Source organism: Nannobrachium achirus, assembly GCF_963921795.1.
Source record: "Nannobrachium achirus genome assembly, chromosome: 2".
In the NCBI taxonomy this organism is placed as follows: Eukaryota; Metazoa; Chordata; class Actinopteri; order Myctophiformes; family Myctophidae; genus Nannobrachium; species Nannobrachium achirus.
Window position 1 is genome coordinate 68,235,883 of NC_137811.1, and position 15,739 is coordinate 68,251,621.

Consider the following 15,739-nt stretch of genomic DNA (forward strand, 5'->3'; position numbering starts at 1 on the left):
CCGCGCTGCGAGCTTGTAGATCTGCTATTTTTGAAAAGTCGTGAAAATGTGCGCAAATCTTTGAATATATGTATTTTTTTAAGTGAACATTTGTAACTAAAATTTTGCTTCTGGGGGGTCCCTGGAACTAAATATTTTGAGATGGGGGGGTCCTTCACATGAAAAAGTTTGAGCATCACTGACATGGAAACATAGGTTTCTTGGCACACATTTTCACGATTTTTCAAAAATAGCAGATCTACAAGCTCGCAGCGCGGCACTCGGTGCCGCGCTGTGAGCTTGTATATCTGCTATTTTTCAATAGTTAACATTCATGGGGGGGCCCGCAGTGAATCCTTGTACCCAGGGCCCAGAATTTGGTGTGACGCCCCTGGATATGGCCACGCTCCACCTGGGCTCTAGCAGGCGAGCCCAGGGGTCTTGGTGGTGACAGGGACGATGTGGCTCTAGCAGGCGAGCCCAGGGGTCTTGGTGGTGACGGGGACGATCATGTGGCTGACGCTGTCCATGGAGGCGTCGGTGTGCGAGCGCCCTCGCTGCTCGTCCGACTGCAGCCTCTGTCTGCGGCCGTCGGACAGCAGGCGGCTCCTGCCGTCGGAGGAGTGCAGCCGGGTCCTGCCGCTGTCGTAAGACGCCACGCTGGAACCCGACGCAGACCTCAGCCTGGTCATACTGGTGCTGGACACTGTGGGAGGGACAGCAGGGTTCATCAAGATGTCTGTTCACACGGACATGTCCGTGGCAAAGACTTGGCCATGTCCGTGGCAAATTCTAAGAGGTGGTGCCATAGTTTTGTACTTTTTCTGTTTTAATATGTGTCTATGGAGCATGGTCGGATTGGGATTCATTTTCAGCCCGGAAATTTTCAAGCACCACCATAACTCGAGTGAGTACAAATAGAACCAAATGGCCCCGTATAGGGTATAGACCTGTTATAGTCTTTCAGGGCTATCTCCTTTTCTCTCAATCTTTTTTGTATGTCTGTGGCAAAAATAGATATTTTGACAAAAATGTCCACCACAAGCCAACACGGCGATGACCTCTGGAGGAGAGGTCAGTCATTTGTAGTTACTAGTAGCACCAGATTGGTATTTAATATAGGCTAGCATAAACTATGCACAAAAAGTTAGTAAACTTAACTTCGGTTCATTATATCTCGCCTTGGTACCAATTGGTATTGTGTTTTGTATAATTGTTATACTGCTAGTGTACTAGGTTGAGTAAAACAACTGTTTTGAATAGATACGTACTGTATCCCATGCCCTGGATGAAGTATTTCAAGGCTTCAATCATTTTGGCTGGCTGTGGACAGAGAGAAACATTACATTACAGTCATGATCTGCTTGTCATCAAACTCAGGAAGCAGGTTTCTAATAATGCTCATGTTATTTTATGAAACAGATGTTCAAATTGCACACTGTTTGTCACTACATTATATTCACAAATGTGCAGTCCAGAAACCTCAAAACATCCAAGCTTCAACATGTTGACATAGAGGTGGTTAAGCCTACCTGATCCACTTGAGGTTGTCCTCCACAGTCTGACATCTGGGGGGACAGAGAAGGGCTTTATGTCTTATGTTGTCATATGTTTACCAATAATCACCTATAGTAATAGTAGTAATTGGTCTATTGCTTTGACATGCAAACATTATTCAGTATATAAACAACAGCGTTTTCTAATGGCATGCAACAGTTTGCAACAGGATACAGTTTGGAGAGGTGAGAGGTGCAACAGGTGATCGCATCTTTGGTGGTGGATGTATATCTGATAATGGTCAATGGTATTTAGAGAACCGATGTCTAATTAGTTGAATCTTTTATTTCTTGTTCTTTTTTGCAGTGCAAACCCGCATACAGCTGCTGCCAGAGAGTCAGCCCATGGATCAGTGTCAGTCAGATTGTGTTTCAGTGGGTTATAATGTACCTTCAGCAGTGTGGACCTGGTGGGGTTGAGTTTGGAGTTACAGTCGACAACGTCCTCCACGGCTGGGGAGCTGTCGCCAACTACGAGAAGAGTGGTGCACCTAAACAGACAGACAGACAGACAGACAGACAGACAGACAGACAGACAGACAGACAGACAGACAGACAGACAGACAGAGACGTCAGACACTGCATACAGATACTGTGGGCATGGAGCCATGGACGGACAAACAGAAAAGTCTGAATAGTCAATTCATGTTTGTTTTCATTTATATGGCTGCTATAATTTATATAGCTGCTAAATGTCCTATGAAATGGACTCGGCGAGCTTCAAAGAGAGTGTGGCAGACAGATTACTCTAGATAGATATATTGATTGATGAGTGAGTATTGATTGATGAGTGAGAGAGACAGGCAGTTTATCGTAAATGTTATTCTAATCTAACCTGTCAACTGGACGTTAGATGGGATTTTATGCGATGTGATGTGATGTGATGTGATGTGATGTGATGTGATGTGATGTGATGTGATGTGATGCCTGGCGTCACTATTCTGTGGTGAGGAGATTTGGTGCCAGACCCCTCGGGGATATCGGTCAACGGAAAAAGTCAGTGAGTCAAAATGAGCAGGGACGTGCAGAGAATGTTAGAGAGGCAGGGGCTGACATTTCTAAAAGGGCCTTTTGGTGAAAATATAGAAAATAGCAGACCTCCAAGCTCGTGCAACAAATTGTGAACTTGAAGGTCGGCTATTTTCTGCACTTGATACCACACTAAACTAAGCATAATCAATCAAGTGAATACTGGAGATGTGGCATATGGCAATGTATTTCTACACAGAGAGGGCAATTCTCTCAACATACGATGCTGCATTCAAGTTCAGGAGAGTGTAGACAAGGCAATTCTCTTGAATGCTGCCTTCAGATTATGGCATGGAAAGAGGGGCATTTGCATTTCTTTCACCACATAGTGAAAACTGCATTCATCGTCTGGATAGGGCACTTTTACTGACCGGTAAAATGGCAGTTTGATGTCTATGTGTGCACATGTCTGAAAATGAGTCAAGGAGTATGTTCATGACATGGTCGTTTGGTGACAACATGTTTATTTTTTTAAACCTTCACTTACTTGAGCGTCCTGACGTTGACGTTTCCCTCAGGGACGGGCCTCTCCACGTCCAGGGCTCGCCTGCTGTTGTAGGAGCGCCAGAAGTGTCCCAGGTTGGTCTGGTTCATGGACGTGTTGATGTAGTGGCGGTACGTGGCGATCAGGTCCAGGTTGATCAGGATTTCATCCTGAACAGTCAAGAAAGAGAGAGAGAGACAGAAGGAAATCACGAAAAGAAAAAACTAATAATATGAAGCGGTCGGTCGCTATGGTAAAGCAAAGGGCACCGTACTCGCCCGGGTGTCAAGCTTACCTTTCCGAACAGGTGTGAGATGATGGAGTCAGTGAGAGTGTGCGTCCAGTCAGTGATCTGGAATAAGTACAGCAACGTTACAAATGCAGTTCACAAAAGACTTGAGTATCTGAAAGGACCATAGCTACGATTCACAAGATGTCGTGATTAAACAATGGCTGAAGGTTTTGGCATGAGGCGAAGTGATTTATTATTGAGATAAAAAGGGAGGACTCCAGTCAATGCAGTATAGGGTTTCAGTGGATAAGTCATCCATGTTTAGTGTTAAACGTGATGTCTCTTTGGAACATACCCTAGATGGGTGATATTATGTAAATAAGGGATGACTCTAGGCCAATCATATAGTGATGAGTTCTCCTCTCTGGTTCCCAATGATAAACAAGGTTTGGGAATATTTGCAAAGAAATCTGCAGTGTAACATAACCCGACATGCTGTGTAGTTTGTACATTCTGGATGTTGAATGAATCATGCATGGTGCAGAGCACAATAGCGACGCATGCAGGCGCGCACGCACACACACACACACACACACACACACACACACACACACACACACACACACACACACACACACACGCAATCACATAGATAAAGACAAAAAAAACTGACCTTGTGTGTCATGGTGTCTATAAATGTTTCTGCGTTTGCGTTGATGTTGATCAAAACCAAACCCTCCACCAGGTCAGGATGGTTCAGCTGCACGCACACACACACACACACACACACACACACACACACACACACACACACACACACACACACACACACACACACACACACACACACACACACACACACAGAAATAGGTCAGGGTGGACATTTTGTTTTTGTTTAAATGTGTCATGTGTTATTAAATGTATTATTATTATTTTTTTATCTCGATTTTAGAGACCAAACAGGAACTTACAGCGAACTTGGCCAGGACGTTGGCCCCTGCTCCGACTCCCAACCCGATCACACTGCGAAACCTGCAAAGGTCAACACAGGAAGTTAGTATTGCACATGGATTTGATGATTTTTCATAACTGGCATTACAAACGGGACTGGATGGCCAGTCCTACTGGTCAGAATGCTTTGAAGTGTGTCTTCTCCGTAGTGTTTGAGCACAGTGGTCAGGCCTTCTGACAGCTGGTCCATGGTGGGGTAGGCATACCTGAGAGGGGTCAAAGGTCAAAAACGTCACAACAACCCCATATAATGTAGGATAATTATCCAATGGATCAGTGATTCTCAACCTTTTTCGTTTCCGGGAACCCCACTTTAATATGCATTAGATCCCATTTTGATACCATTTATTTTAATCTCTGGGACACCAATCTACAAGGTAAAAAAAATTCCACAATTAACTGTAAATTTGAGAGTGTACAAATGGAACCAAATGGATCCGTAAGGGTCCATTTGGACCCCTGGTGGTCCCTGGATCCACATAAGAATAAAGTGGCATCGCACTTCCTCGCAAAAATGTAAACAACTATGTATGGCAATGTTTCAGATTCATGCTTTGTACATTTATGTTACATGCTGTCAGACAGACAGACAGACAGACAGACAGACAGACAGACAGACAGACAGACAGACAGACAGACAGACAGACAGACAGACAGACAGACTACTGACCCAGCAGACAGGGTACTGACAGACAGACAGACAGACAGACAGACAGACAGACAGACAGACAGACAGACAGACAGACAGACAGACAGACAGACTACTGACCCAGCAGACAGACAGACAGACAGACAGACAGACAGACAGACAGACAGACAGACAGACAGACAGACAGACAGACAGACAGACAGACAGACAGACAGACGTTCTTGTTCAGATTGTGTGTGTGTGTGTCAGGGATTATTATAGTTAACTAAAACTAAGGAAAACAGGGAGAAAATAAATGTCATGAAAAGAAACAAGTTAAATAAAACTACAATAAAAAATGCGCAACAAATAGACTAAATCAGACTAATATTAAACCATCTTAATTTTTACATGTCAAGCAGTCTATTACCCTACCCTTTTCAGCATTATGGCATTCTTCGGTTTCTCGTTTCGAGCTTGTAGATCTGCTACTTTTGATGCGTTTGTGAGAAGCTGTAGTATGATCGAGTAGGGCATTCATTTACCAAAACAAATACATCTAGAATATGGAGATAAGAGGTTTCTGGCTTTCTGTCCAACAGAAATGTCATCCATTAGTAAACCTAAAATGAAACAAACAAATGTATGATTTGAAACCATAAAGCTGGTCTGAGCGCCCCTGTGCCTACATGTGCGTGTGACATAATTGAAATAGATTGTGGACAAGGCATTCTCTTGAATGCTGCCTTCAGGTATGGCAAGGAAAGGGGGCATTTCAATGTGTTTCTTTCATCGTAGTAAAAAAAAAGATGCATTCATGGTCAGGACTCTGGAGAGAGGGCACTTTTTGCTGATGGATAAAAGGGCAGGGGCTCAAGCCCCCTTTGATGTCTATGTGTGCAGGTGCCTGGATGCAGGTGTTCAGGTTGTTATGCCTTTAACCCCCTATCCAAGGGGGCTTTATTTGCATGAGAAAGCATATTTTTACGAAAAGCAAATATGCAACAAACCTATCAAAAACTAGCCTAAGAAATAGGAAAGACGTGTGTAAACACTACTACTCAGAATAAGTGTGTGTGTGTGTGTGTGTGTGTGTGTGTGTGTGTGTGTGTGTGTGTGTGTGTGTGTGTGTGTGCGTGCGTTGGTATTTACACGTAAGCAGTATAGCACCCACTCTTTTACAAGGTGCTGGGGAGTGTTTTACATTGTGCAATGTTGTACAGTAGTTTGTTCAACTCGTTTACATTCATCATCTCTCTCTCTCTCAGTCGTCCTCAGACGAGCTTCCATCGGAGTCTCCATGGGTTCTTTTTAAGCACATTGCTCTTTTTAAAGTGTTTTACCAATGAAATATGATTATTTACAGTGTAGTGAACATGAATAGCATAGTAAACATAATACACTGTATCTTTAAGCACATTTTATTAACAGTGTAGGAAACACCGCTTGCTGTTTATTAAAAGTTTATTCACATAATATATTGTCACATCAGATATGAATTGCTAAATACATTTAGCATAAATTAGTACACATTGGCTCTGGAAAACAGCTCTATTTTAGTTTTATAACTGAATGTATTTAACACACATTCCTAAGTTACAAACACTAATGAGCTTCATGTAGCCTTTTCCTGAAAATACCGGTACATTCATTTAAAAACATAGGATCATTATATATAGCATTAACATTAAACCTCCCAGTATAGTGAATATACCATTAGATAGTTAATACAGTACAAGAGAGGAGGGGAGAGGAGAGGAGAGGAGAGGAGAGGAGAGGAGAGGAGAGGAGAGGAGAGGACAGGAGAGGAGAGGAGAGGAGAGGAGAGGAGAGGAGAGGAGAGGAGAGGACAGGACAGGACAGGACAGGACAGGACAGGACAGGAGAATATAGGAAAGGAGAGAAGGGGAGAGGAGAGGAAAAGATGAGACGACAGGAGGAGAGAAGACTAGAGGAGAGTAAAGGAGAGAAGAAGTGAGGAGTGCAGAGGGGGAGAGAGGCGAAGAGGAGAGAGGATGGGAGGAGAGGAGAGGAGAAGAGTGGGAGGAAAGGAAAGAAAAGGAGAATAGAGAAGAGGGGAAGGGAGGGGAGAGGAGAGGAGAGGAGAGGAGAGGAGAGGAGAGGAGAGGAGGGGAGGGGAGAGGAGGGGAGAGGAGAGGAGAGGAGAGGAGAGGAGAGGAGAGGAGAGGAGAGGAGAGGAGAGGAGAGGAGAGGAGAGGAGATAGTCAGGGGATATTAATAAAACCTGGGAATAAATTCCTTACCAAACAATTTCTTCACCAATGTGTTCGTAAAGGTTTGAAATTCAAAATCCATAAGGAGAATCTTTGACAGCTAGGGTAACTTTAGGTCTCATTCACTTGCTATACAATTTACTATAAAGGAAAAAGAGACTCCCAAAAAATCTGCTTTAAGTGGGATGTGAGAGGGGTCTGACTAGGTGTTTTTAATTATTCTGAATCCATTGCAAGCATTTGTTTTGCACGAAAACATTCTTGGGCTAAAAGTGGACCCCACAAAACGATGGTTTAGTGATGAGTGATCACTTTTCACAGTTTTGTGGGGTCCATATTTAGCCCAAGGAATGTTTTTCGTGCAAAACAAATGCTTGCAATGGATTCAGAATAATTAAAAACACCTAGTCAGACCCCTCACATCCCACTTAAAGCAAATTTCTTTGGGAGTCTTTAGTAAGTGAATGAGACCTAAAGTTACCCTGGCTGTCAAAGATTCTCCTTAAGGATTTTGAATTTCAAACTTTGTTAGATATGTTACCTAGACACCTTTACGAACACATTGGTGAAGAAATCGTTTGGTAAGGAATTTATTCCCAGCTTTGACAGGTATTCTGATATTATTCCCTGAGGAGAGGGCATATAAAAGCTGGAACACTAGATACACTGTAAAAAAGAAACAGGCCGCTTTTACACTTGTTAAATCATGATTAGACTACATCAACCCTTAGGATTTAGCTGTGTGGATCTTATAGATAAAGGATTGACAGAATACAGGATAACAACAGGGATGAGGACAGGAGGAGGTATAAAAGAGACATGGCAGGAGGGACAGCACAGCGACAGACAACATTATAATGACAATAAAACAAGAGGATAGATTGAGGTTTTAGGAAAGCAATGAAGTATGAGAATCTTTACAGTGATGTTTGGGGTCCCAGAAATAATGTAGAAAATAAACAAAACAGAGTGTGTCAAATGAAAATGTTTGAGAAACTCCGCTCTGATAAAATCTCGATATTTCTACGTCGCATTTGTTCGACTAAGGGTTAGGCTTAGGTTTTAGGGTAAGGTTTAGGCATAGTTTTACTGAGGTTAGGGTTAGGTTTAGGCATAGTAGCGTTCACCAGGTTAACATTCACCAGCGCCGAACTACTGGGATGTCGAACAAATGTTACGTGGAGATATGGCCAGGGGCGTCACAAGGGGTAGGAAAGTGGGACTGAGTTACCAGGGCCCAAGGTGGAGGGGCCCTAGTAACTTTAGCTATTAAAAAATAGCGGTGCCGCGCTGCGAGCTTGTAGATCTGCTATTTTTGAAGTCGTGAAAATGTGCGCAAATCTTTGAATATATGTATTTTTTTAAGTGAACATTTGTAACTAAAATTTTGCTTCTGGGGGGTCCCTGGAACTAAATATTTTGAGATGGGGGGGTCCTTCACATGAAAAAGTTTGAGCATCACTGACATGGAAACATAGGTTTCTTGGCACCCATTTTCACGATTTTTCAAAAATAGCAGATCTACAAGCTCGCAGCGCGGCACTCGGTGCCGCGCTGTGAGCTTGTATATCTGCTATTTTTCAATAGTTAACATTCATGGGGGGGCCCGCAGTGAATCCTTGTACCCAGGGCCCAGAATTTGGTGTGACGCCCCTGGATATGGCCACGCTCCACCTGGGCTCTAGCAGGCGAGCCCAGGGGTCTTGGTGGTGACAGGGACGATGTGGCTCTAGCAGGCGAGCCCAGGGGTCTTGGTGGTGACGGGGACGATCATGTGGCTGACGCTGTCCATGGAGCCGTCGGTGTGCGAGCGCCCTCGCTGCTCGTCCGACTGCAGCCTCTGTCTGCGGCCGTCGGACAGCAGGCGGCTCCTGCCGTCGGAGGAGTGCAGCCGGGTCCTGCCGCTGTCGTAAGACGCCACGCTGGAACCCGACGCAGACCTCAGCCTGGTCATACTGGTGCTGGACACTGTGGGAGGGACAGCAGGGTTCATCAAGATGTCTGTTCACACGGACATGTCCGTGGCAAAGACTTGGCCATGTCCGTGGCAAATTCTAAGAGGTGGTGCCATAGTTTTGTACTTTTTCTGTTTTAATATGTGTCTATGGAGCATGGTCGGATTGGGATTCATTTTCAGCCCGGAAATTTTCAAGCACCACCATAACTCGAGTGAGTACAAATAGAACCAAATGGCCCCGTATAGGGTATAGACCTGTTATAGTCTTTCAGGGCTATCTCTTTTTCTCTCAATCTTTTTTGTATGTCTGTGGCAAAAATAGATATTTTGACAAAAATGTCCACCACAAGCCAACACGGCGATGACCTCTGGAGGAGAGGTCAGTCATTTGTAGTTACTAGTAGCACCAGATTGGTATTTAATATAGGCTAGCATAAACTATGCACAAAAAGTTAGTAAACTTAACTTCGGTTCATTATATCTCGCCTTGGTACCAATTGGTATTGTGTTTTGTATAATTGTTATACTGCTAGTGTACTAGGTTGAGTAAAACAACTGTTTTGAATAGATACGTACTGTATCCCATGCCCTGGATGAAGTATTTCAAGGCTTCAATCATTTTGGCTGGCTGTGGACAGAGAGAAACATTACAGTCATGATCTGCTTGTCATCAAACTCAGGAAGCAGGTTTCTAATAATGCTCATGTTATTTTATGAAACAGATGTTCAAATTGCACACTGTTTGTCACTACATTATATTCACAAATGTGCAGTCCAGAAACCTCAAAACATCCAAGCATGTTGACATAGAGGTGGTTAAGCCTACCTGATCCACTTGAGGTTGTCCTCCACAGTCTGACATCTGGGGGGACAGAGAAGGGCTTTATGTCTTATGTTGTCATATGTTTACCAATAATCACCTATAGTAATAGTAGTAATTGGTCTATTGCTTTGACATGCAAACATTAGTCAGTATATAAACAACAGCGTTTTCTAATGGCATGCAACAGTTTGCAACAGGATACTGTTTGGAGAGGTGAGAGGTGCAACAGGTGAACCGCTGATGTAAATAAAAGCATGTCTCTTACTCTCTTTTCAATGTTCCTCATTGATGATACAACAAAACCGATCGCATCTTTGGTGGTGGATGTATATCTGATAATGGTCAATGGTATTTAGAGAACCGATGTCTAATTAGTTGAATCTTTTATTTCTTTTTCTTTTTTGCAGTGCAAACCCGCATACAGCTGCTGCCAGAGAGTCAGCCCATGAATCAGTGTCAGTCAGATTGTGTTTCAGTGGGTTATAATGTACCTTCAGCAGTGTGGACCTGGTGGGGTTGAGTTTGGAGTTACAGTCGACAACGTCCTCCACGGCTGGGGAGCTGTCGCCAACTACGAGAAGAGTGGTGCACCTAAACAGACAGACAGACATACAGACAGAGAGGTCAGACACTGCATACAGATACTGTGGGCATGGACGGACAAACAGAAAAGTCTGAATAGTCAATTCATGTTTGTTTTCATTTATATGGCTGCTATAATTTATATAGCTGCTAAATGTCCCATGAAATGGACTCAGCGAGCTTCAAAGAGAGTGTGGCAGACAGATTACTCTAGATAGATATATTGATTTATGAGTGAGTATTGATTGATGAGTGAGAGAGACAGGCAGTTTATCGTAAATGTCATTCTAATCTAACCTGTCAACTGGATGTTAGATGGGATTTTATGCGATGTGATGTGATGTGATGTGATGTGATGTGATGTGATGTGATGTGATGTGATGTGATGTGATGTGATGCCTGGCGTCACTATTCTGTGGTGAGGAGATTTGGTGCCAGACCCCTCGGGGATATCGGTCAACGGAAAAAGTCAGTGAGTCAAAATGAGCAGGGACGTGCAGAGAATGTTAGAGAGGCAGGGGCTGACATTTCTAAAAGGGCCTTTTGGTGAAAATATAGAAAATAGCAGACCTCCAAGCTCGTGCAACAAATTGTGAACTTGAAGGTTGGCTATTTTCTGCACTTGATACCACACTAAACTAAGCATAATCAATCAAGTGAATACTGGAGATGTGGCGTATGGCATGTATTTCTACACAGAGAGGGCAATTCTCTCAACATACGATGCTGCATTCAAGTTCAGGAGAGTTTAGACAAGGCAATTCTCTTGAATTCTCTGCCTTCAGATTATGGCATGGAAAGAGGGGCATTTGCATTTCTTTCACCACATAGTGAAAACTGCATTCATCGTCTGGATAGGGCACTTTTACTGACCGGTAAAATGTCAGTTTGATGTCTATGTGTGCACATGTCTGAAAATGAGTCAAGGAGTATGTTCATGACATGGTCGTTTGGTGACAACATGTTTATTTTTTTAAACCTTCACTTACTTGAGCGTCCTGACGTTGACGTTTCCCTCAGGGACGGGCCTCTCCACGTCCAGGGCTCGCCTGCTGTTGTAGGAGCGCCAGAAGTGTCCCAGGTTGGTCTGGTTCATGGACGTGTTGATGTAGTGGCGGTACGTGGCGATCAGGTCCAGGTTGATCAGGATTTCATCCTGAACAGTCAAGAAAGAGAGAGAGAGACAGAAGGAAATCACGAAAAGAAGAAACTAATAATGTGAAGCGGTCGGTCGCTATGGTAAAGCAAAGGGCACCGTACTCGCCGGGTGTCAAGCTTACCTTTCCGAACAGGTGTGAGATGATGGAGTCAGTGAGCGTGTGCGTCCAGTCAGTGATCTGGAATAAGTACAGCAACGTTACAAATGCAGTTCACAAAAGACTCGAGTATCTGAAAGGACCATAGCTACGATTCACAAGATGTCGTGATTAAACAATGGCTGAAGGAAGGTGTTGGCATGAGGCGAAGCGATTTATTGTAGAGAGAAAAAAGGGAGGACATCCATGTTTAGTGTTAAACCTGATGTCTCTTTGGAACATACCCTTGATGGGTGATATTATGTAAATAGGGATGCCTTTAGGCCAATCATATAGTGATGAGTTCTCCTCTCTGGTTCCCAATGATAAACATGTCAACAAGTGTTGGGAATATTTTCAAAGAAATCTGCAGTGTAACATAACCCAACATGCTGTGTAGTTTTTACATTCTGGATGTTGAAGTGAATCATGCCTGGTGAAGAGCACAATAGCGACGCATGCAGGCGTGCACGCACACACACACGCAATCACATAGATAAAGACAAAAAGAACTGACCTTGTGTGTCATGGTGTCTATAAATGTTTCTGCATTAGCGTTGATGTTGATCAAAACCAAACCCTCCACCAGGTCAGGATGGTTCAGCTGCACACACACACACACACACACACACACACACACACACACACACACACACACACACACACACACACACACACACACACACACACACACACACACACACAGAGAAATAGGTCAGGGTGGACATTCTGTTTTTGTTTAAATGTGTCATATGTTATTCAATTTATTATTATTTTTTTAATCTCGATTTTAGGGAAACTTACAGCGAACTTGGCCAGGACGTTCGCCCCTGCTCCGACTCCCAACCCGATCACACTGCGAAACCTGCAAAGGTCAACACAGGAAGTTAGTATTGCACATGGATTTGATGATTTTTTTTCATAACAAAATCATTACAAACGGGACTGGATGGCCAGTCCTACTGGTCAGAATGCTTTTATAAGTGTGTCTTCTCACCCGTAGTGTTTGAGCACAGTGGTCAGGCCTTCTGACAGCTGGTCCATGGTGGGGTAGGCATACCTGAGAGGGGTCAAAGGTCAAAAACGTTACAACAACCCCATATAATGTAGGATAATTATCCAATGGATCAGTGATTCTCAACCTTTTTCGTTTCTGGGAATCCCACTTTAATATGCATTAGATCCCATTTTGATACGATGTATTTTAATCTCTGGGACACAAGGTAAAAAAAAATCCACAATGTAAATTTACATTGTACAAATGTAAATTTGTACAAATGGAACCAAATGGATCCGTAAGGATCCATAAAAATAAAGTGGCGTCACACTTCCTCGCAAAAATGTAAACAACTATGTATGGCAATGTTTCAGATTCATGCTTTGTACATTTATGTTACATGCTGTCAGACAGACAGACAGACAGACAGACAGACAGACAGACAGACAGACAGACAGACAGACAGACAGACAGACTACTGACCCAGCAGACAGACAGACAGACAGACAGACAGACAGACAGACAGACAGACAGACAGACAGACAGACTACTGACCCAGCAGACAGGGTACTGACAGACAGACAGACAGACAGACAGACAGACAGACAGACAGACAGACAGACAGACAGACAGACAGACAGACTACTGACCCAGCAGACAGGGTACTGACAGACAGACAGACAGACAGACAGACAGACAGACAGACAGACAGACAGACAGACAGACTACTGACCCAGCAGACAGGGTACTGACAGACAGACAGACAGACAGACAGACAGACAGACAGACAGACAGACAGGCTACTCACCCAGCAGACAGGGTACTGACAGACAGACAGACAGACAGACAGACAGACAGACAGACAGACAGACAGACAGACAGACAGACAGACAGACAGACAGACAGACAGACTACTGACCCAGCAGACAGACAGACAGACAGACAGACAGACAGACAGACAGACAGACAGACAGACAGACAGACAGACAGACAGGCTACTGACCCAGCAGACAGACAGACAGACAGACAGACAGACAGACAGACAGACAGACAGACAGACAGACAGACAGACAGACAGACAGACAGGCTACTGACCCAGCAGACAGACAGACAGACAGACAGACAGACAGACAGACAGACAGACAGACAGACAGACAGACAGACAGACAGACAGACAGACAGACAGACAGGCTACTGACCCAGCAGACAGACAGACAGACAGACAGACAGACAGACAGACAGACAGACAGACAGACAGACAGACAGACAGACAGACAGACAGACAGACTACTGACCCAGCAGACAGGGTACTGACAGACAGACAGACAGACAGACAGACAGACAGACAGACAGACAGACAGACAGACAGACAGACAGACAGGCTACTGACCCAGCAGACAGACAGACAGACAGACAGACAGACAGACAGACAGACAGACAGACAGACAGACAGACAGACAGACAGACAGGCTACTGACCCAGCAGACAGACAGACAGACAGACAGACAGACAGACTACTGACCCAGCAGACAGACAGACAGACAGACTACTGACCCAGCAGACAGACAGACAGACAGACAGACAGACAGACAGACAGACAGACAGACAGACAGACAGACAGACAGACAGACAGACTACTGACCCAGCAGACAGACAGACAGACAGACAGACAGACTACTGACCCAGCAGACAGACAGACAGACAGACAGACTACTGACCCAGCAGACAGACAGACAGACAGACAGACAGACAGACAGACAGACAGACTACTGACCCAGCAGACAGACAGACAGACAGACAGACAGACAGACAGACAGACAGACAGACAGACTACTGACCCAGCAGACAGGGTACTGACAGACAGACAGACAGACAGACAGACAGACAGACAGACAGACTACTGACCCAGCAGACAGGGTACTGACAGACAGACAGACAGACAGACAGACAGACAGACAGACAGACAGACAGACAGACAGACAGACAGACTACTGACCCAGCAGACAGACAGACAGACAGACAGACTACTGACCCAGCAGACAGACAGACAGACAGACAGACAGACTACTGACCCAGCAGACAGGGTACTCGCTCCCTCATGCTGTCCCGGGGCGTCGACGTGACAAACGGCAAAATGTCTGGTGATCTCCAGCATGTCTTCATTGTTGAACAGAGTCTCAAAACACGACTTGTCTGCAGAATCAAATGTATGGGGAGTAAAAAAAATATATATATATATATTAGGCTACTGGGGAGAGTAAAATGTACTTAGTAAACTTTAACACAAGTTTTGAAACATGCCCTGTCTGGGATAATAATAATAAAAGTAAGTATAACATTAAATCTAGTATAATTTTACAAACTTACGGTTGAGTCCCACATCGTGTAAGGTGAGGATGACCGGGCGGTTGGGCCTCTGAGGGCCTGTCATTATGCAGTGGAACGTCCCATACTGGCTCTCCACCACCTCCTCCTGAGAGAGAGAGAAAGAGAGAGAGAGAGAGAGAGAGAGAGAGAGAGAGAGATCATTAAACACACATGGGTCTTAGCATTATGCGGGCTGAACACTAGAGTGCAGTGTTACGTCCAGTGGCTTTCACTCTGGTTCTCATAGACCATTGTTCTTAAAGGAGTAGTTCACCCCCAATTCCAAATGACTTTTTTTCACCTATAGATTACTCACCCCATGGAGACATGAGTTCAATAATATTTTTTCGTTTTGTCACACTAAGCCAATAATTTCAGGAGACTCTTTGTAGGCCCATGGATTCCTGAACCAATGGGGTAAAATGTATCATAATCAAATTATTGGCATAGGAATGCGACAAAAACCAAAAAAATATATGGGGTGAGTATAATCGATAGACAACATTTGGGGGTGAACTACTCCTTTAATATTGTTTGCTGTGCTCTCTCTGTGATTTACAATTAA

The 15,739-nt window shown here is 44.2% G+C and overlaps 1 protein-coding gene across 1 annotated transcript; it reads right to left on the minus strand.

The window, feature by feature from the left end:
* Positions 1 to 446: 446 nt before the first annotated feature.
* Positions 447 to 15,238, minus strand: LOC308300037 (uncharacterized protein; the record flags this gene model as incomplete). The annotated part of the gene is made up of 20 exons (XM_080743803.1): positions 447 to 685; positions 1,251 to 1,302; positions 1,512 to 1,547; positions 1,927 to 2,026; positions 3,052 to 3,218; positions 3,344 to 3,400; positions 3,954 to 4,040; positions 4,252 to 4,312; positions 4,435 to 4,497; positions 8,896 to 9,121; positions 9,687 to 9,738; positions 9,937 to 9,972; positions 10,425 to 10,524; positions 11,505 to 11,671; positions 11,796 to 11,852; positions 12,328 to 12,414; positions 12,615 to 12,675; positions 12,808 to 12,870; positions 14,880 to 15,000; positions 15,175 to 15,238. The coding sequence occupies 20 exons, from the start codon at positions 15,236 to 15,238 to the stop codon at positions 447 to 449; spliced, it is 1,896 nt and encodes a 631-aa protein (XP_080599929.1).
* Between the last annotated feature and the right edge of the window lie 501 nt (positions 15,239 to 15,739).